The sequence below is a fragment of the Ursus arctos genome, unplaced genomic scaffold (genome assembly GCF_023065955.2).
Source record: "Ursus arctos isolate Adak ecotype North America unplaced genomic scaffold, UrsArc2.0 scaffold_12, whole genome shotgun sequence".
Taxonomy (NCBI): Eukaryota; Metazoa; Chordata; class Mammalia; order Carnivora; family Ursidae; genus Ursus; species Ursus arctos.
Genome location: NW_026622786.1, coordinates 16873773 through 16895609, shown reverse-complemented (window position 1 = coordinate 16895609; position 21837 = coordinate 16873773). Strand labels below are relative to the sequence as shown.

Here is a 21837-nt window from a genome sequence, read left to right as displayed (position 1 = left end):
TATGGCCAACAGACCCATGAAAAAGTGCTCAACATCACCTGGCATCAGGGAAATCCAAATCAAAACCACAATGAGATACCACCTCACACCAGTCAGGATGGCTAAAATCAACAAGTCAGGAAACAGGATGTTGGCGAGGATACAGAGAAAGGGGAACCCTCTTACACTGTTGGTGGAAATGCAAGCTGGTGCAGCCACTCTGGAAAACAGTATGGAGGTTCCTCAAAAAGTTGAAAATAAAGCTACCCTACAACCCAGCAATTGCATTACTGGGTATTTATCCCAAAGATACAAATGTAGTGATCTAAAGGGGCACTGTACCCCAATGGTTATGGCAGCAACACTCACAAGAGCCATACTATAGAAAGAGCCCAGATGTCCATCGACAGATGAATGAATAAAGAAGATGTACTATATATATAAATATATATATATATATATATATATACACACACACACACACACATACACACACACACACACACACACACACACACACACACACACACTGGAATATTACGCCACCATCAAAAAAAAAATAAAATTTTACCATTTGCAATGATGTGGATGGAGCTAGAGGCTATTGTGCCAAGTGAAATAAGTCAATCAGAGAAAGATAATTATCATGTGATCTCACTGATAGGTGGAATTTAAGGAACAAGACAGAGGATCATAGGGGAAGAAAGGAAAAATGAAACAAGATGAAACCAGAGACTCTTAATCATAGGAAACAAACTGAGGGTTGCTGGAGGGGGCGGGAGGGGGATGGGGCACTGGGTAATGGACACTGGGGAGGGTGTGTGTTACAATGAGCACTGGGTATTATTTAAGACTGATGAATCACAAACCTGTACCCCTGAAACAAATAATACACTATGTGTTAATTAATTGAATTTAAATTTAAAAAAAGAATAACAGAAGTTTGTAACATCAAATCTCAGTTTAGTAGGGATACTTGTTAGATCTTGAAATAAATGTGTCATTAAAAAAATAAAAATAAAATGGTAATATGCAAAAAAAAATAAAATAAGTGTTAAAGGTGTTCAATATTAATAGTCATTGAGAAATGAAAATTAAAGCCACAGTGAGATTTTATTGCACAACAATCAGAATGTCTAAATTAAAAGACTGACAATAAGTGTTAACAAAAATGTAGAGCAACTGAAACTCATACATTGCTGTTATAGTATAAACTGAAATAAACACTATGGAAAACCAATTTGGCAGTATCTACTAAAGCTGAATATGCATTTACCCCATAACCCAAAAATTCATCTCCTGATATATATATGTGTGTGTGTTTGTGTGTGTATACACACCTGAAAGAAATAAGTTTTCCATAGTATAATGGATAATATACTTATTGTGGTGAGGAATTTACAATGGATATAAATGTCAAATCACTATGTTGTACACCTGAAACTTATATAATAATGTATGTCAACTATACTTCAATTTAAAAAATAAATTTTAAAATATTACAATGGATTAAGTGTGGTATTCATATAATGAAATACTATACAGCAAAGAAAATAATTACATGCAATAAACAAAGATGACTCTCCAAGACAGTACATAGTTTTCAAGAATAGGCAAACTAGGGGCACCTGGGTGCTCAGTTGGTCAAGTGTCCAACTCTTGATTTCAGTCCAGGTCATGCATGATCTCAGGGTCGTAAGATTGAGCCCTGCCTCGGGCTCTGCACTAAGCATTAAGCCTGCTTAAGATGCTCTCTCTCCCTCTCCCTCTGGCCCTCCCCCCGCTCACATGCTCGTGCTCTCTCTCTCTTAAAATAAAATAGGAAACTAATAAAAGGTGATTAAAGTCAGAATAATAGTTACCTTGGGGTGGGGGTGTTTATTGATTGGGAAGGGTATGAAGGAGCCTTCTGGGGTGCTAGAAATGTACTGTCTTGATATAGTTGGTAGTTTCATAGGTATGTGTAAATAAATTGAAAGAATCTTTCTTTTCTGCATTCAATAGCTAATTTTTCCTAATAATCAGCAGGTATTTTATTGAGTTATTTTTAAGTGAAACAGAATCACTGCATCTCAACTTGCAAAAGACTTTTAACAGTCATTTAGATCGGTATCTCAAGTTTGAATCCTTTGTTATCACAGTCTTACTAACAAACTCTAGTTCACAAAAAGACTGGACCCCTCTGGTGTGAAAACATTCATTCTACCACCTATGGCAGTAAATAAACAGCACCATTCCCATTCATATAAGAATTTCCTAATGTTGTCTTTTTAAAAGAGGCAGCACTGAATGACAGAAATAAGGAGGATTCTTAGACATTCTTCAGAAGAAAAAGTTTAAAATCCCCTAGAGCATGCTAGCTTCGGCAGCACATATACTAAAATTGGAACAATACAGAGATTAGCATGGCCCCTGCGCAAGGATGACACGCAAATTCGTGAAGCGTTCCATATTTTTTTACAGGCCCCAGCAGGAAAAGATGTACATTGCATGTCCTACAGAAATTGACTACCCCTGCAACCCAGACAATGAGAAACTGTCATCACCCCCAATTCTTGCTTTTCTGCAATGGACTTTCCTTCAAAACAACCTCTCCCAACTTCCTCCTTCTTTGCCATAAAATAGGTCCCTCTCCTTTGTTTGTTGAACTTGGCTATGGTTTTGCCATAGCTTGCAGGTCCTGAATTGTAATCTCTGTTAATCCCAAATAAATGCATTTTTGCTGGTTAAAAAAAAAAAAAAAAAGAAATCCCCTAGAGCTTTTTACACTTCCATCCTTCGCACAAAAGCTCACCTTGAACCTGCATGCGAGTTCTCACTAGGTGCAGGGGGTAGCTGAAAAACTGACCACAAAAGTTAGAGAAGGCATTACATCCGATCAAAGTCAGCAACCCAGGGTGTTCTGTATCAGTGTTTAGCCAATGAGTCTTCAAAAGCTGGCAGAGAACAAAGTAATAATATACTTTAATAACTATCAAGGAAGAACCAAAATAATAAAATGCTAATATCTTTTCTCACCATATGCATACACGCCTTTCTATCTTTTATGTTACATTATAGCAAAGAATATAAAATGCAGAATGCAGTAATCCAGGACAGAGTAATAAGAGCCATAGGACATTTTTGAACTGTCAATTTTTAGTGTAATTTAATGCAGTTGAAGTTAATAAAGCCCTCCCCCCAATATTTCCAGGACTCAAATTATCTAAATATTACTTCTTTATCTAAGCACCATCCTAGCAATTAGAATTATTCAGAGGCATACAAACAACCAACGATCAGAGAACCCTAATGATGAGAACTCACTATCCACTCAACTCTCCGAGCCCTGATTGCCTAATCTTTAGGGAAGCTTATTGTGTCAAACGGTATTTCCTCTAACAGCAATATTTTTGTTTCAGGACTCCTTTACACTCTTTGAAGTTACTGAGAACACCAAAAAGTTTTTGTTTCTATGGGTTATATCTATCAATATTATCTATTGCATTAGATATTAAAACAAAAATTATAATCACAAGAATACATTAAATAGCCATAAGAGCAATAATGTCATCATAAATCACATAGCCTTTGGAAAACTGTCTACTCATAAAAGAATAAGAGTGATAAGGATAAATGGTGATGGTGATTTCATGTTATGAAAATAGTTCAGAATACAGTTAAACATGGCTGAGAAAACAGACACCTATACCGATTGGTCTCATTTTAAATTCATGATCCTAAAATCTTAAGTGGACCTTTAATTTTTCCCTGGAATGATATCATATTTTCCTTGACCATTTACTCTCCAAACATACCAACATCATTATTTCAAGGAAACAACTACATTCTCCATTGTCCTAAAACTTCTGACACTAGCTGATCTTAAAATTCATATGAAAATGTAAGGACACTCAGAATAGCCAAAATAATGCTTAGAAAAGAAGAACAAGGAAACAACTACATTCTCCATTGTCCTAAAACTTCTGACACTAGCTGATCTTAAAATTCATATGAAAATGAAAGGACACTCAGAATAGCCAAAATAATGGTTAGAAAAGAAGAACAAGAATTAGATAATTCACACTTTCTGATTTTATTTTTATTTTTTTATAATAATATTTTTTATTATATTATGTTAGTTACCATACAGTATATCCCTGGTTTTTGTTGTAAAGTTTGATGATTCATTAGTTGCGTACAACACCCAGTGCACCGTGCAATACGTGCCCTCCTTACTACCCATCACCAGCCTATCCCATTCCCCCACCCCCTTCCCTCTGAAGCCCTCAGTTTGTTTCTCAGAGTCCATAGTCTCTCATGCTTCATTCCCCCTTCTGATTAGCCCCCCTTTCTTTATCCCTTTCTTCTCCTACCGATCTTCCTAGTTCTTATGTTCCATAGATGAGAGAAACCATATGATAATTGTCTTTCTCTGCTTGACTTATTTCACTTAGCATTATCTTCTCCGGTGCCGTCCATGTTGCAGCAAATGTTGAGAAATCGTTCTTTTTGATAGCTGAGACACTTTCTGATTTTAAAACTTACTACAGAGCTCCAACAACCATGCCAGTGTAGTACATAAGGACAGATATACAGATCAATGGAGTAAAATTCAGGAGTCCAGAAATAAACACTTTCATTTACGGCCAATTGATTCAACAAGGGTGCAAGATAACCCAATGGGAAAAAATAGTTTTTTCAACAAATTTCAGTTGGCTCTTTTCCAGTTGAAACAACTGGATATTCACCTTCAAAAAGAATGTAGTTAGACCCCTGCCTAACACCACATACAAAAATTAAAAATAGATCATAGACTTAAATATAAGAACTAAAACTACGAAACTCTTAGAAGAAAACCTAGGAGTAAATTTTCCATGATCTTGCATTAGATAATGGTTTCTTAGATATGACACCAATGCACAAATGACCAAAAAAAATTAAAATTAAAAACTTTTGTGTTTCAGTGGACACCATAAAGTAAAAGACAACCCATGGAATGGAAGAAAATATTTGCAAACTGTATATCTAATCAGGGACTTACATCTAATATATAAAAAGAACTCCTACAAGTCAGTGATAAAAAAGACAAACCAATTAAAAATGGGCAACACTACCACTTCATATCCACTAAGATGACTATAATAAAAATGATGGATGATAACAAGTGTTGAGAAGGATGTGGAGAACTTGGAACCTTCATTCACTGCTGGTGGAAATGTAAAATGGTCTAACCACTTTGGAAAATAGTTTGGTAGTTCTTCAAATGGTTAAACATAGAATTATCAAATGATACAGCAGTTCTCCTAGATATATACCCAAGAGAATGAAAACATTTGTCCACACGTAAAGTTGCAGTCAATTTCATACCAGCTTTGCCTGTTGTTCCCCCTACTTGTGCCCTCTCTCTGTCAAATAAATAAAATGTTTTTTAAAAGATTTTATTTATTTATTTGAGACAGATAGAGTGAGCAAGAGAGAGAGAGCATGAGTGGTGTGGAGGGACAGAGGGAGAGGGAGAAGCAGACTCCCCCCTGAGCAGAGAGCCCAATGCAAAGCTCAATCCCAGGACCCTGGGACCACCACCCAAGCTGAAGGCAGACACCTAACCAACTGAGCCGCCCAGGGCCCCTATACCACATCTTTATCCATTCATAAGTCAATGGACATTTGGGATCTCTCCATAATTTGGCTATTGTTGATAGTGCTGTTTTAACCCGTTGAGGTGTGTGTGCCCCTTCGAATCAGTGTTTTTGTACCCTTTGGATATATACTTAGTAGTGCAATTGGTGGGTCATAGGGTAGTTCTATTTGTAACTTTTTGAGGAACCTCTATACTGTTTTCCAGAGTGGCTGCACCAGTTTGCATTCCCACTAACAGTGCAAAAGGATTCCCCTTTAACCACATGCTTGCCAACATCTGTTGTTTACTGAGTTGTTAATTTTAGCCATTCTGACAGGTGTGAGGTGGTATCTCAGTGTGGTTTTGATGTGTAGTTCCCTGATGATGAGGGACATTGAGCATTTTTTTCATGTGTCTTTAGCCATCTGGGTGTCTTCTTTGGGAAAGTGTCTATTCATGTCTTCTGCCCATGTCTTAACTGGATTATTTGGTTTTTTTGTTATTGAGTTTGATGAGTTCCTTATAGATTCTGATTACTAGCCCTTTATCCAATATGTAATTTGCAAATATATTGTCCCATTCTGTCAGTTGCCTCTTAGTTTTGTTGGTTGTTTCCCTCACTGTACAGAAGCCTTTATATTCATTTTTGCTTTTGTTTCCTTTGCCTCCAGATATGTGTCTGGTAAGAAGTTGCTCTGCCTGACATCAAAGAGGTTGTTGCCTGTTTTCTCCTCTAGGATTTTGATGGTTTCCTGTCTTACATTGGGTCTTTCATCCATTTTTAATTTATTTTTGTGTATGGTATAAAAAAGAGGTCCAGTTTCATTCTTCTGCATGTCACTGTCCAGTTTTCCCAGTACCATTTATTGAAGAGACTGTCTTTATTCCATTGGATATTCTTACCTGCTTTTTCAAAAATTAGTTGACCATAGAGTTGAGGGTCCATTTCTGGACTCTCTATTCTGTTCCACTGATCTATGTCTGTATTTTTGCCAGTACCATACAGTATTGATGGTTACAGCTTTGTAATACAGCTTGAAGTCTAGGATTGTGATGCTTCCTGCTTTGCTTTCCTTTTTCAACATTACCTTGGCTATTTGGGGTCTTTTCTGGTTTCATACAAATTTTAGAATTGTTTGTTCTAGCTCTGTGAAAAATGCTGTTGTTATATTAAGAGGGATTGCATTGACTGTAAAATGTGTACTTTGGGTAGTATAGATATTTTAAGAATATTTGTTCTTCCAATTCATTTCTTTGTGTCTTCTTCAGTTTCTTTCATAAGTGTTCTATAGTTTACAGTGTACAAATCTTTGACCTCTTTGGTTAGGTTTATTCCTAGGTATCTTATGGTTTTTGATGCAATCATAAATGGGATTGATTCCTTGATTTCTCTTTCTGCTGCTTCATTATTAGTATATAGATATACAACAGATTTCTGTACATTGATTTTTATATCTTGCAACTTTGCTGAATTCATGTATCAGTTCTAGCAATTTTTTGGTGGAGTCTTTTAGGTTTTCTACATAGAGCATCTCGTCATCTGTGAAGAGTGAAACTGACTTCTTCTTTGCTGCTTTTATTTCTTTTTATTGTCTGATTGCTGAAGCAAGGACTTCTAGTACAATGTGGAAAAACAGTGGTGAGAGTGGATATCCCTATCCCTGAACTTAGGAAATAAAAGCTCTCCGTTTTTCCCCATTGAGAATGGTTTTAGCTGTGGGCCTTTCATATATGGCCTTGATGATGTTGAGCTATGTTCCTTCTATCCCTACTTTCTTGAGGGTTTTTATCAAGAAACGATGCTGTATTTTGTCAAATGCTTTTTCTACATCTATTGAGAGGATCATATGGTTCTTATCCTTTCTTTTATTAATGTGGTGTGTCACGTTGATTGATTCGTGGATGTTGAACCACCCCTGAAGCCCAGGAATAAATACCACTTGATCATGGTGAGTAATTCTTTTAATGTACTGTTGGATTCTGTTATCTTATTGAGAAATTTTTCATCCATGTTCATCAGGGATATTGGTCTGTAATTCTCCTTTTTAGTGGGGTCTTTGTCTGGTTTTGGAATCAAGGTAATGCTGGCCTCATAGAATGAGTTTGGAAGTTTTCCTTCCATTTCTGTTTTTTGGAACAGCCTCCAAAGAATAGGTATTAATTCTTCTTGAGATGTTTGGTAGAATTCCCCTGGGAAGCCATCTGGCCCTGGACTCTTATTTGTTGGGAGAGTTTTAATTACTGATTCAATTTCTTTGCTGGTTATGGGTCTGTTCAAATTTTCTATTTCTTCCTGTGTCAGTTTTGGTAGTTTATAGGTTTTGAGGAATTTATCCATTTCTTCCTGTTGCCCAGTTTATTGGCATATAATTGCTCATATTATTCTCTTATAATTGTATTTCTGTGGAGTTGGTTGTGATCTCTCCTCTTTCGTTTGTGATTTTATTTAATTGGGTCCTTTCTCTTTTCTTTTTGATAAGTCTGGCTAGGGATTTATCAATCTTGTTAATTCTTTCAAAGAACCAGTCCCTAGTTTTGTTGATTTGTTCTACTGGTTTTTTTTTTTTTTAATTTCTATACCATTTATTTCTGCTTTAATCTTAATTATTTCCCTTCTTTTGCTTGTTTTAGGCTTTATTTGCTCTTCTTTTTTCCAGCTCCTTTAGGTATAAGGTTAGGTTATGTACTTGAGACTTTTCTTGCTTCTTGAGGTATGCCAGTATTGCTATATACTTCCCTCTAATGACCGCCTTTGCTACATCCCAAAGGTTTAGACTGTCATGTTTTCATTTTCATTTGCTTCCATGTATTTCTTTATTTCTTCCTTAATTTTCTGGTTGACCCATTCATTCTTTAGTAGGATGCTCTTTAACCTCCATGTATTTGTGGTCTTTTCAAATTTGTTCTTGTGGTTGACTTCAAATTTCATAGCATTGTGGTCTGAAAATATGCATGGTATGATCTTAATCCTTTTGTACTGGTTGAGGCCTGATTTGTGACCCAGTATGTGATCTAATCTGGAGAATGTTCCACATGCACTCAAAAAGAATGTGTATTCTGCTGCTTTAGGATATGTTCTGAATGTATCTGTGAAGTCCCGTCCGGTCCAGTGTGTCATTCAAAACCATTGTTTCCTTATTGATTTTCTGCTTAGAGGATCTATCCATTGCAGTGAGTAGGGTTCAAAGTCTCCTACTATCATTGCATTATTATCAATGAATTTAAGTTTGTTAGTAATTGATTTGTATATTTGGCTTCTCCCAAGTTGGGGACATAAATATGTACAATTGTTAGATCTCCTTGTTGGATAGACCCCTTTCCTATGATATAGTGCCCTTCATCTCTTACTACAGTATTTGGTTTAAAATCTAGTTCATCTGATATTAGTATGGCTACTCCAGCTTTCTTTTGATGTCCATTAGCTTGAGATGGTTCTCCACCCCCTTACTTTCAATCTAGAGGTGCCATTGGAGCTAAAATGAGTCTCTTGTAGGCAGCATATGGATGGGTCTTGGGTTTTTTTTTTTATCCATTCTGATAACTTATGGGGTTTTTTTAATTAGAGTGGGGAGTGTTTGGACATTTAATGAGGTGTGCTTTGATCTGTTTGTTAAGATAAGCCTGAAAAAAAAATAAAAAGTCTAATTCAAGAAAAAAGATAAAGTAACAAAGGAACAAAAGAGGAAACAAACAGACAAACAAAAACTATAAGCCTGATTCCAAGGAGTAAGAAAGTAAGAAGGGAAAAAGAAAAGAGAAGAAAGAAAGAAAAGCCTGATCCAAAAAAACGAGAAAAGTAAACAAACCAACAAACGAACAAAAAACCTTAAGCCTGATTCCAAGGAAAAAAAGAAGAAAAATAATAAAATAAAATAAAATAAAATAAAATAAAATAAAATAAATATATTAAAAATAAAAAAGAAAGCCTGGTCCTATTTCCACTGGAACTGAAGCTGACACTTTGGAGCACTCTATGATCGGTACACCTGGTAGACGAGGGGGGACTGTGTTGATCTGAGGGAGAGATCCACTGCTCTGTCTCACAGTCAGACCTGCCCTTGTAAAGATGCCCCTGCCAGATGCAGGGGGATGGGTTTGGTGTAAGGGACTCCAGCCTCCACTGGAGGTGCTGTGTTTCTCTCTGAAGTCTGACAGTGCTGGTAGGTGGGGGGTGGAAGATGGTGTCACCCGGCCCTCTCATCTCCAGGGAGGGGTACTCACGGCCTCCCTGTTTAGGTGGCCCTCACAGAAAAGAGAACAATCTCCTCTCCTGTGTCCCAGGCTTTCATCAGATCCCTGCCCTCAACCTGTCTGTGCTCCGCCTTGGGCACGCCCGGCGCCACAGTTCTTCTGTGTTTTATCTCTGGCCAATAGCTGGGATTCAAAACTCCAAATTTTAAAGGGCCTGGCACAGTACAGACCTGCTCCCCTCCCCCAGAGGAGAGCCTAGCATTGTGCCCGGCACCGTTCTGTCCCAGAAAAGCAGTTGCGCCATGCGCACATGGTGGCTGGAGTCTATGGTGACGCACATCAAAAAGCTGCCACCAGGTTATCTGCGCCTGTGTGCGCCTCTGTCTCCTACAGCTGAAAAGCCACTTGAAGGCTCCCAGCAGGCCCTTTGTCCTTGGAGAGGCAAAAACCCTCTTCAAAATGTACTTCAGGAAGGGGAACTTTCTCTCCCAATGCCACCTAGGGGATCCCCTCACTGCAGCATATTGTGAGCATCCTAAGTGCTGCTCTCTCTCTCTCCCTCTCTCTCCCACTCTCTCCCTGACTTCACTCTGAGAAAAGGGCTCCCTCCCCTTCATGGCACTGCAGCTTTTCTCCCCCCCAGTTCACAGCTCTGAACCTCACATCTGCCATGTTCTCTCCCTCCAATTGTGCAGATTGTTTTCTTAATCCTCACTCAGATCAACTTCGTAGTTGTTCAAAATGATTTGATGTTGATCTAGCTGTGTTTGAGGGATGAGGCAAGCTCAGGATCCCCCTACTGCTTCACCATCTTAGCTCCTCCTCCCCTCTTACTTTTTTTTTCCTTCGAGAATCAAGTGACTTTAATTGATTTGGAGTAGATAATTATCGTTACCAGAAATTATCCACAAGGAAACCGAGAGCAAGAGTAACATGAGCCAAATCAGACATCTGATGCCAGAAAAGATGCAAAGCAAGACAGTGTCATGCAGTCTGGAGATCAGAAGAGAGGTTAAAAAACAGATCTTCAATTGGGGCGCCTGGGTGGCACAGCGGTTAAGCATCTGCCTCCAGCTCAGGGCGTGATCCCAGCGTTACGGGATCGAGCCCCACATCGGGCTCCTCTGCTATGAGCCTGCTTCTTCCTCTCCCACTCCCCCTGCTTGTGTTCCCCCTCTCTCGCTGGCTGTCTCTCTCTGTCAAATAAATAAATAAAATCTTTAAAAAAAAAAAAAAACAGATCTTCAAGTAAGTGGTATACCAGCTATACTGAAACCCAGCAACAGATGGAGTCATCGAAGGACAGTGGGTTGTGTGCAGGGAGAGAAGAGGGGAGATTGAAGTCAATACTCCTAGAAAACTACCTAGTAATCCTGATGAAGAGGAGCAGCAAAACAAACTGCAAAAAACTGTGTCTTCTATTGACTCTGCCTTAAATGTATGATTTGATAAAAAAAGAAAACTTTAAGTTGTATTATAATTTCAGATCTAATAAATTTGTTATTAAGTCCATCATGGAAACAAACTCACCTCGTAAATAGTAAAATCTATGCCTACATATGGTATAACAGCCAGAAGACTAGGAACATAGCCTTTGTAAAAGCCAGTAACACTTTCAAGCTTCCAAATCTTGCTGGCACAATCCAAAATCCCAGAGTACTGTCCAGTTCTACTCACGGCCATATTAGTTTTTAAAACCTGAACGTGAAAGAAGATAATGTTGTAAGGTCATTGATCAGTTAGCTAACCCAGAGCATTACCACAAATTGTAGGCTACAGAGGTCACCCATTATTATAGAATTAAAAAGAGAAAACAATCTTAGGTTATCCTGTATTTTTAATGACAGTATATCTATATATTTTCCTACTGTTCCCTGGAGTATTTTAGTTTTCCATAGGAATATTTTACAAATACAGTGTTTAAATTCTTTTACTGAATTTCTTAATTTAACTTCATAGGAAGATAGAGTGGCTGAATTCAGCTCTGTTTTCTTTTTGTCCAAATTATAAGATAGTAACCATAGCTATTACACTGTGACTCAGATAAGGGACCCAAAATTTTAAAAAAAGAAGTTCTTATAACCTCCCACCCCCAAATTTAGGATCCTAAGAAACTGATATTAAGATTTCACAAACAGCTATACATGTATATACATACACAGGGAAAGTATAAGAAAAATTTTGGAAGTTATCACCAGGAATTCCAATATCCATCAAATAAGAGTTACAGAAGGAGGAAGAGTTCCAGGGAAGATGATGGAGTAGGAGGATTCTAAGTTCACCTTGTCCCACAATTACAAATGGAAAACACCCACATCAGTGTAAATAACCCAAAAAACACCAGAAGACCAGCAGAACAGACTCTCCACAAGTAAATGGAGAGAAGAGACCGATCAAAGAGAGTAGGAAGGAGGGTGCCATGGCTGGGAGCTAAATGGAGTATGGGACTGTCCAGGGGCAAAGAGGCAATATGGGCAAGAGAGGGGAAAACAAACATACCCTCATACCAGGCACCCCAGGCACAGGAATCTCACACAAGGAAGACAAATTCACATAACGTTTGGCTTTGAAAATCAGAGGGGCCAAATTTTGAGTCCTTACAATCAGCAGGACCTACCACCTGGAACTTTAAAAATCAGTAGGCTTAGCTCTAGGAGATCCAGGAAAGCCAAAGGAAGATGAGTCCCTGCTCTTAGAGAGACAACACAACAAACAAGCACGTGGAGATACAGCATAGAAGCAGCAGTTTGAAAAACGCCTGGAGTATATGGGAGGGAGATTTGTTTACTATATCAGAGTATGTGCCAGAGGGGCGGGGAATGTTGAGAGACTTCTCCAGGAACAAAGGAGCTGGTGGGCACAACTTCCTCCTATCATTCCCCCACCCCCTGTAAAGACACACAGACACAGGTGGAAACCAGCACAGTGCCTACACCCACTACAGAGTGCTAACTTGCTAACAGTGCCCTGCCCTGCATTCTCCTGCAGACACACCCCCTCCAGGCAGGCCTCAGCTCCAGGTCCCCTACCACAGCAGACCTGTGCAAACCTTGCTAACACTGTGCATCTCGCTTCCATGGACTTCTGCATATCTGCCCCCACAACCAGGCCTGCCTCAGTCCCCTGAGGCTGCAGTTCCCCTCCCACAGTGGATCTGCCCAGACCTTGCTGGAACACAGTCCCCACCCCCACATTCTTCTGTGGACTTGCCCACTCCAATAGTCCCTTGATCAGAGCCCATCCAAAGCAGTGCCATAAGCCTGGCAGTGTGCAAACAGCTCCAACAGAGGCAGCACTACTCCAAAGTGATTCATGCCCTGGGGAGAGGGGAAGATAACCACACATATGAGACCAACTATGGCCCCAGCAGTAGGCTGGGGGCAGACATCTGGTCCGAATGCAGGCCCTGCTGACCAACAAAAGCTTCTCAGGGGACAACACAGGGAAAGCACCCGGCAGTTCAGTACTACTGCATCTCTGGGAAACACCTTGTCTGACTCAGCTTAAGCCCAAGGCAGCCCTAGACTGGCCCACTAACAATACAGAGACCAAACTGTCCACAACAGGCAAAGAGAGCCATTGCAGGTGACCAGACTGAAGAAAAAAGTGGCTCAGCCATAATAGCAGAGCACATGCAATACACACAGGAGACTCCTGAAGCACCAGGTTCTGGCAAATGGGACACTGCCCTACAGGACATTACAGGACATCTTCAGAAGGCCACTACTTTTAATAGCAGGAGACATAGCTAAATTTCTTAACATACACAAACAGACACAGAGAGTAAGTCAAAATGAGGAGACAGGAATATGCCCCAAATGAAAGAATGAGACAAAATCACAACAAGAGAGATTATATGAAATGGAGATAAGTAATATGCCTGATAGAGAACTTAAAGAAATGGTCATAATGATACTCACTGGACTTGAGAAAAGAGTAGAGGACTTCAGTGAGGCTATTAACAAAGAGACAGAAAACATTAAAAAAAGGGGGGGGATGAAGAACTTAATAACTGAAATTAACAATATGCTAGATGGAATAAATAGTAGATAAGAGGAAGAAGAACAGATCAGCAAACTGAAGGACAACTCTTAATCTCTCCTTTTGTTTTGAATGATAACCTTGCTGGATTGAGTACTCTCATGTGCAGGTTTTTTTCTTTCAGCACTCTGAGTATATAATACCACTCCGTTATGGCCTGCAAAGGTTCTGCTGACAAATCAGCTGATAGCCTTATGGGGTTTCCCTTGTGTGTAACTGTTTTCTGTTCTCTTGCTTTTAAAATTCTTTTTTTATCACTATTTTCCCATTTTAATTACTATGTGTCTTGGTGTGGACCTCCTTTGGTTGATTTTGTTAGGTCTCTCTGTGCCTCCTGGATCTGGATTTCTGTTTCCTTCCCCCAATTCAGGAAGTTTTCAGCCATTATTTCTTCAAGTAAATTTTGTGCCCCCTTTCTCTCTCTTCTTCTGGGATCCCTATAATGTGAATGTTGTTATGCTTAATGGTGTCACTGAGTTCCCTAAGTCTACAAATTCAAAAAGATCAAAGACATACCATACATCTTTTCCGACCACACCACTAGTGGTCAGAAACTAGATCTAGTTTCAAACCAGAAATCAACCACAAGAAAAAATCTGGAAAGAACATGGTGGTTAAACAAAATAATGCTACAAAACAATGAATGGGTCAACCAAGAAAATAAGGAGGAAATAAAAAACTACATGGAGACAAATGAAAATGAATATACATTGGTCCAAAATCTCTGGGATGCAGCAAAAGCTATTCTAAGAGGGAATTTTATAAATATATGGGCCTACCTCAACAAGCAAGAAAAATGTCAAATAAACAACCTAACCTTATACCTACAGGTGCTAGAAAAAGAATAACAAACAAAAACAAACTGAGTGCTTCAGGGGGAGGAGGGGGTTGGGATGGGATAGGCCGGTGATGGGTATTAAGGAGGGCACATATTGCATGGTGCACTGGGTGTTATATGCAAGTAATGAATTATGGAACATTGCATCAAGAACTGGGGATGTACTGTATGGTGACTAATATAACAAAATAAATATTATTAAAAATAAATAATAAAAAATAAAAATAAATTTTAAAAAAAGAATAACAAACAAAACCTAAAACCAGTAGTAGGAAGGAAATAATAAAGATTAGAGCAGAAATAAACAAAACAGAAACTAAAGAAATGATGGAACAGGTCAATGAAATCAGGAACTGGTTCTTTGAAAATATCAACAGAATTGATAAACCTTTAGCCAGACTCATCCCAAAAAAAAAAAAAAAAGGAGAGAGAGCTTAAATAAAAATATCAGAAATGAAAGAGGAGATATAAGAACCAACATGACAGAAACACGAACAATTGTAAGAGAAGACTATGAGCAAGTATATGCCAATAAATTAGACAACCTGGAAGAAATGGATAAACTCCTAGAAACATATAACCTCCCAAAATTGAATCAAGAAGAAATAGAAAATTTGAACAGACCAATTACCAGCAATGAAATTGAGTCAGTAATCAAAAAACTCCCAACAAACAAAAGTCCGGGACCAGATAGCTTCACAAGTGAATTCTGCCAAAGATTTAAAGAAGAATTAATACCTATTCTTCTCAAACTATTCCAAATAATAGAAAAGGAAGGAAAACTTCCAAATTAATTCTGTGAGGCCTACATTACCCTGTTACCAAAACCAGACAAACACACTACAAAAAAGTGAACTACAGGCCTATATCTCTGATGAGCACAGATGCAAAATCCTCAACCAAATATTAGCAAACTGAATCCAGCAATACATAAAAAAAGTCATTCACCATGATAAGTGGAATTTATTCCGGGGACGCAAGCATGGTTCAATACTTGTAAATCAATCAGTGTGATACATCACATCAACAAGAGAAAGGATTTAAAAACCAAATGATCATTTCAATAGATGCAGAAAAAGAATTTGACAAAATACAATATGCATTCATGATAAAAACCCTCAACAAAGTAGGTTTAGAGGGAACATATCTCAACATAACAAAAGCCATATATAAAACTTATACTAAAATTCTACTCAATGGTGAAAAACTGAGGGCTTTTCCCCTAAGATCAGGAACAACACTAGGATGCCACTCTCACCATTTTTATTCAACATAGTATTGGAAATCCTAGCCACAGCAATCAGATAAGAAAAGAAATAACAGGCATCCAAAGTGGTAAGGAAGAAGTAAAATTTTCATTATTTGCAGATGACATGATACTATATACAGAAAACCATAAAGACACCACCAAAAAGCTACCAGAACTGATAAGTGAATCAGTAAAGTTCCAGGACACAAAATCAATTACAGAAATATGTTGCATTCCTACGCATTAATAATGAAGTAGCAGAAAGAGAAATTAAGAAAACAATCCCATTTACAACTGTATCAAAAATAATAAAATAACTAGGAGGTGAAATACCTGTATTGTTCAAAAACTATAAAACCTTGATGAAAGAAATTGAAGATGACATAAACAAATGGAAAGATATTCCATGCTCATGGATTGGGAGAAAAAAATATTATCAAAATGTCCATGCTACACAAAGCAATCAACAGACTAAAGGCAATCCCTATCAAAATACCAACAGCATTTTTCACAGAACCAGAACAAATAATCTTAAAATTTGTATGGAACCACAAGAGACCTCAAATAGCTGAAGCAATCTTGAAAAAGAAGAACAAAACTGAAGGTATCACAATCCCAGATTTCAAGATATATTACAAAGCTGTAGTAATCAAAACAGTATGGTATTGACACAAAAGTGGACACATAGGTCAATAGAACAGAATAGAAAGCCCATAAATAAACCCACAATTATGTGGTCAATTAATCTTCAACAAAGGAGGCAAGAATATGCAATGGGAAAAAGACAGTCTCTTCAGTTAATGGTTTTGGAAGAACAGGACAGCTACATGCAAAAGAATGAAATTGGACCACTTTCTTAAACCATACACAAAAATAAACTCATAATAGATTAAGGATCTAAATGTGAAACCTAAACCATAAAAATCCTAGAAGAGAGCACTGGCCATAATTTCTCTGACATTGGCCATAGCGACTTTTTTCTAGCTATGTCGCCTGAGGCAAGGGAGACAACAGCAAAAATAAACTATTAGGACTACATCAAAATAAAAAGCTTCTGCACAGCAAAGGAAACAATCAACAAAACTAAAAGACAACCTACTGAATGGGAGAAGATATTTGCACATGACATAGCCAATAAGGGGTAAGTATCCAAATATATAAAAAACACATACACATACAAATACACACACACACACACACACACACACGTGCAAACCCAAATAATCCAATTTAAAAATGGGAGAAGACCTGAATGGACATTTCTCCAAAGAAGACATACAGATGGTCAAAAGACACATGAAAAGATGCTCAACACCGCTAATCATAAAGGAAATGCAAATCAAAACCACAATGAGTTATCACCAAACATCTGTCAGAATGGCTAAAATCAAAAACACAAGAAACAACAATTATTGGCGAGGATATGGAGAGAAAGGAACCCTTGTGGACCTTTGCTGGGAATGCAAACTGGTGTAGCGACTGTGGAAAACAGTATGGAAGTGCCTCAAAAAATTAAAAATAGAACTACCATGTGATCCAGTAATTCCACTACTGGGTATTAACCCAAAGAATACAAAAACACTAATTCGAAAAGATATATGCACCCCTATGTTTATTGCAGCATTATTTACAATAGCCAAATTATGAAAGCAGCCCAAGTGTCCATAGATAGATGAATGAATAAAGAAGAAGTGCTGTAACTCTATGTTAACTAACTAGAATTCAAATAAAAAATTGAAAAAGGGGGAAAAAAAGAAGTGGTATATATATATATATATATACATACTATAGAATATTACTCTGCCACAGAAAAGAATGAAATCCTGCCATTTGCAACATGGATGAATCTAGAGGGTATAATGCTAAGTGAAATAAATCAGTCAGAGAAAGACAAATATCAAATGATTTCACTCATATGCAGAATTTAAGAAACAAAACAAACAAAGGAAAAAAAGAGACAAATGGAAAAAGTCTTCAATATAGAGAACAAACTGATGGTTATCACAGGGAAAGTGGTTGGGGCAATGGGTAAAATAGGTAATGGGGATTAAGAGTGCACTTATTATGATGAGCATTGCAATGTATAGAATTGTTGAATCTCCATATTGTACACCTGAAAGTAATATAATACTGTATGTTAATTATACTGGAATAATTAACGAATTAAGAAGAGTTACAGAAGGAGAGTATAGAAAGATCAAATACAAAAATATAATCCTGGGTGGCTCAGTCGGTTAGGTGTCAGACTCTTGATCTCTGCTCAGGTCTTGATCTCAGGATCGTGAGTTTGAGCCCCATGTTGGGCTCCGTGCTGGGCATGGAGCCTACTTTAAAAAAAAAGGAAGAAAGAAAGAAAAATATAATCCAAAATTTAATAGTAAAAATTTCCCAGGACCACAAAAATGCCAACTTTTTCACTGAAAAAAATTTAACTACTATGAAGAAAAGAATCCAAATCTATACATGTCATGGTGAAATTTCAGAAAAACAATGATTAAGAGAAAAACCTGAAAAGCTTCCAAATTATTAGAATTAATAAGGGTAATGTAGAGTGGTTGGATGGAAGTTAAAATCCAAGAGTTTTCATATATACTAGCAATAAACATTAGCAAAATATAATGGAATACATTAATAGTAATAAATATCACAAAGGTACACTAATATGAAAGCCTCATAATGTGTAAAACCTTGGCAAAGAATATAAAAAAGATTTAAAGAGAGAGAGAGCGATACCTCCTTCCTGGACAAAAAGATTCAGTGTTACAATTGTCATTTCTTCCCAAAATTCTTTCAGTACAGTTAGTCAAAAATCCCAACTGGTTTTGTTTGTTGTTTTTAAAGAAACTTGGCAAGCCGATTTTAATGTTCATACAGAAGGGAAAATGAAAAAAAATGGAACAGTAATAGAAATGCCAGTTTAGATGTCACAGCTCTGGTGATACTGCCCTGGCAATAAGTTTTCCCTACTCAATGTAATTACTACTAATTGTAAGAGGATTCTGGCTCATTTGAAAAAAATAGCCATAACTTTCATTAAAATTAGCAATTACATCATTTTCTTTCAACAGCACTTACCTCCAAGGGGTAAATAAGAGATTGTGCAGTAGCACCAGCCAAAGAAGCAGAAGCAAATTGCTCAAAAGTTTTTAATTTGGCTCCTTCAGAAGAAAGAAACTTCTTATACTGTATTAATAAGAGTTCAAAGGTATGTTAATACTCAGAAGTCCCAGAGGGCATACAAACTTATTTAATATCAATGAACACCTGTTAAAAATCATAATGCACATTACCAAGGACCTAAATACAGTCATGCCCTTTAGATAGGAGGCCCCAAACTTAAGAGTAGAGACTTCAGCTTGTATGTCTTTTTGCCTAGAATAAGATCTGGTATCTCGCAGACACTCAACAAGTGTTGATTATGATAAGGAATTATTATAATGGAATGGGAACCAATGAGATGGAAACAACTAAACACCTTATGTAGTAAGTTCGGTGGCAACCCTATCCAATTTTAACGAAGCAACATGACATCACAAACAATCTTGGCCAGGTCACTTACTGAGTAATCCAAGATAAATTATCTAACTTCTCTATAACTCAGTTTTTTCATCTGGAAAATGAAGTTAAGTGCCTTGTCCATACTGGTCATCATTATATCTGCAGTCCCTACTTTGCAGGATTTTTGTGAAGATTAAATACAATAATGCAGACGTGCAACATGCTTCTGCATGGACACTGTGGGAGCTGTCATTATTACTGCATAATGATAGTAAAATTTTCCTTAAAGAATAGATTTTCTGTAGAATATTTCCTTGGCCTTTATTTTGGTCTGTATTTTAGCTTCTTGTTCTAAGCCAATCAGTACATTCTATCACTCTGAAATACTGATTAGTTCAAGGATTGATAAATGACACAATCTGAACCAGTGAGACCCAAGGAAGTGTTTTAGGAAGACTTCCCAAAAGAAGCTTCCTTGCTCTTCTGAGAGAACTACAAGAAGAGTTAGCTCTCTTCCTGCTACACCCTGAAAGCCTCTGGCATTCACCTTTCAATCACAAAAAGAGTAAGTCTTAGGATAAAGAACTCAGTGGAAGTCAGAGAGAAGAGATGGGGATGGTGTGCAGTCTTTGGTGACACTGTTGATCTGATAAATAAAGCTTCACCAGAAGTCCACCCTATTTCTAAATGTGAGAAAATAAATTCCATTTATTATGGAAGCCAGTTTGAGTCACACTTCCTGTTATTTATGACTTAAAGATTCCTAACTAATATGGACACCTCAAGGTCCACATGCCCAAAACTAAATACACACACACACACACACACACACACACACACACACACACACACACATCCTGCCGCCCAAAAATATACTGCAAATGGTGCCCTTGAGGATTTTTGACATGGCAGTCCTGCCCAAGTGTTCCCCATCACAATAAATGGCCCCAGTTGAACCCCCAGAGTGACATCTCCCTCTCTTTTACACTCCACAAACAATTATAACAAAATCTTATCCACATCTTAAATATCTGCAGAATCTGTACACTTGTCTCTCTCCACTGACATCACTCTCATCTCTCACCTGGATTACTGCATATTGTCCCAACCATTCTCCCTGCATATGCTTTTGCCTCTCTTCCCTTTGTCTGTCTGCTTCCTCAGCCGCCTCTTTAACCACAACCACCACTCTAGCCATAGGGAGCTTCTTTTAACACCTCGAACACACCTTGCTCTTTTGCTTTCAGGGCTTTGAACACAGTGTTCACTCTGGGTAGAATATTCTTTTCTCTATCTTTCAACTGGAAATTTTCCACTTACCCTTTGGGTTTCAACCTAAATGTTACCTCCTTGATGAGGCCATCCCTAGCCCCTCAACCTATTTTGAGTCCCTCTGTAGAACTTACCCACAGTATCCTACATTATGCTTTATGTAATACTTGGGACCACTGTTTCTTGAATGCTTATGATGTACCAAGCTACTTGCAAAATAGATACTATTTTCTATATTTTACAGATGAGCCAACTGAAGTTCAGAGATGTTATGGGAACTTATCCAAGTTCACACAGCTAGAATGGGGCGAATACAAGTCTGTGGTCTCTAAAGCCCGGCTCTGTCCCATTGTTTCATTTTTTCTCACTTGGTTCAACCATATTCCTGTTGGAATTCAGTGAACTTAGTATACTGCTGTGAAGTTTCCATGTAGATGCCCAAAGCAATTATTTAAACTAACTTTTATTGAGGAAATATTAAAAGAAGGAATTTTCTTTTAAAAACAGCATAATTTTAAAATAATAATAACAGGGTGCCTGGGTGGCTCAGCTGGTTAAGTGTCCAACTCTTGGTTTCGACTCAGGTCATGACCTCAGGGTCATGGGATCCAGCCCCATATCAGGCTCTGCACTCAGCATGGAGTCTGCTAGAGATTCTCTCCCTCTCCTTCTGCCCCTCTCCCTGCTCATGTTGGTGCTCTTGCTCTCTCTTTCAAATAAATAAAGCTAAAAAATAATTAAAAATAAAATAAAATAATAATATTAAAATAACGTTCCAATATAAGTAATTGTCTCCCTTTGTTTTATAATAATCTGAAGCAATTTTAAAAAAATAAAATTGAATAACTTTTCCTTGTAAGTAAATGTCATAGGTAGTATGGCTTTACCTGTTCATACGACCAGACCTTAACAGCTGTTTCAGGAGCAATCTTGAGAACATTCACACCATTTCCTCTCCATAGAGAAATGACTCCACCCTCTTTGACCATCTCTCTTAAACGGTTTATTATCCTCACGTTCTTTGCTTCTAAACTCTGAGCCTTGAAAAGGAAAGGAAGAATTTTGAAAACAGACAATATGATTTGGAGAACTTTGAAAACTGCATATTGTCATTTTTATGTGGTGGGCAGGAAAGAGTTAAAGTTCCCTGGATATTGAAAGTCTCTC

General features: G+C 37.8%; 1 protein-coding gene and 1 non-coding gene across 2 annotated transcripts in view; one reads left to right on the top strand and one right to left on the bottom strand.

The window, feature by feature from the left end:
* The window catches only part of LOC113244888 (mitochondrial adenyl nucleotide antiporter SLC25A24-like), a 49882-nt gene that overhangs the window by 8734 nt on the left and 19311 nt on the right, over positions 1 to 21837 (bottom strand). The window contains exons 6-9 of the mRNA XM_026484557.2: positions 21558 to 21710; positions 18976 to 19083; positions 11303 to 11470; positions 2774 to 2915 (exon numbers count right to left, since the gene is read on the bottom strand). Of these exons, the coding sequence (XP_026340342.2) occupies positions 2774 to 2915; positions 11303 to 11470; positions 18976 to 19083; positions 21558 to 21710 (571 nt within the window). The remainder of the gene's footprint in view (positions 1 to 2773; positions 2916 to 11302; positions 11471 to 18975; positions 19084 to 21557; positions 21711 to 21837) is intronic.
* Positions 2333 to 2436, top strand: LOC113244962 (U6 spliceosomal RNA). Its single transcript, XR_003312567.2, has one exon. It is a non-coding gene; the product is annotated as a U6 spliceosomal RNA (small nuclear RNA).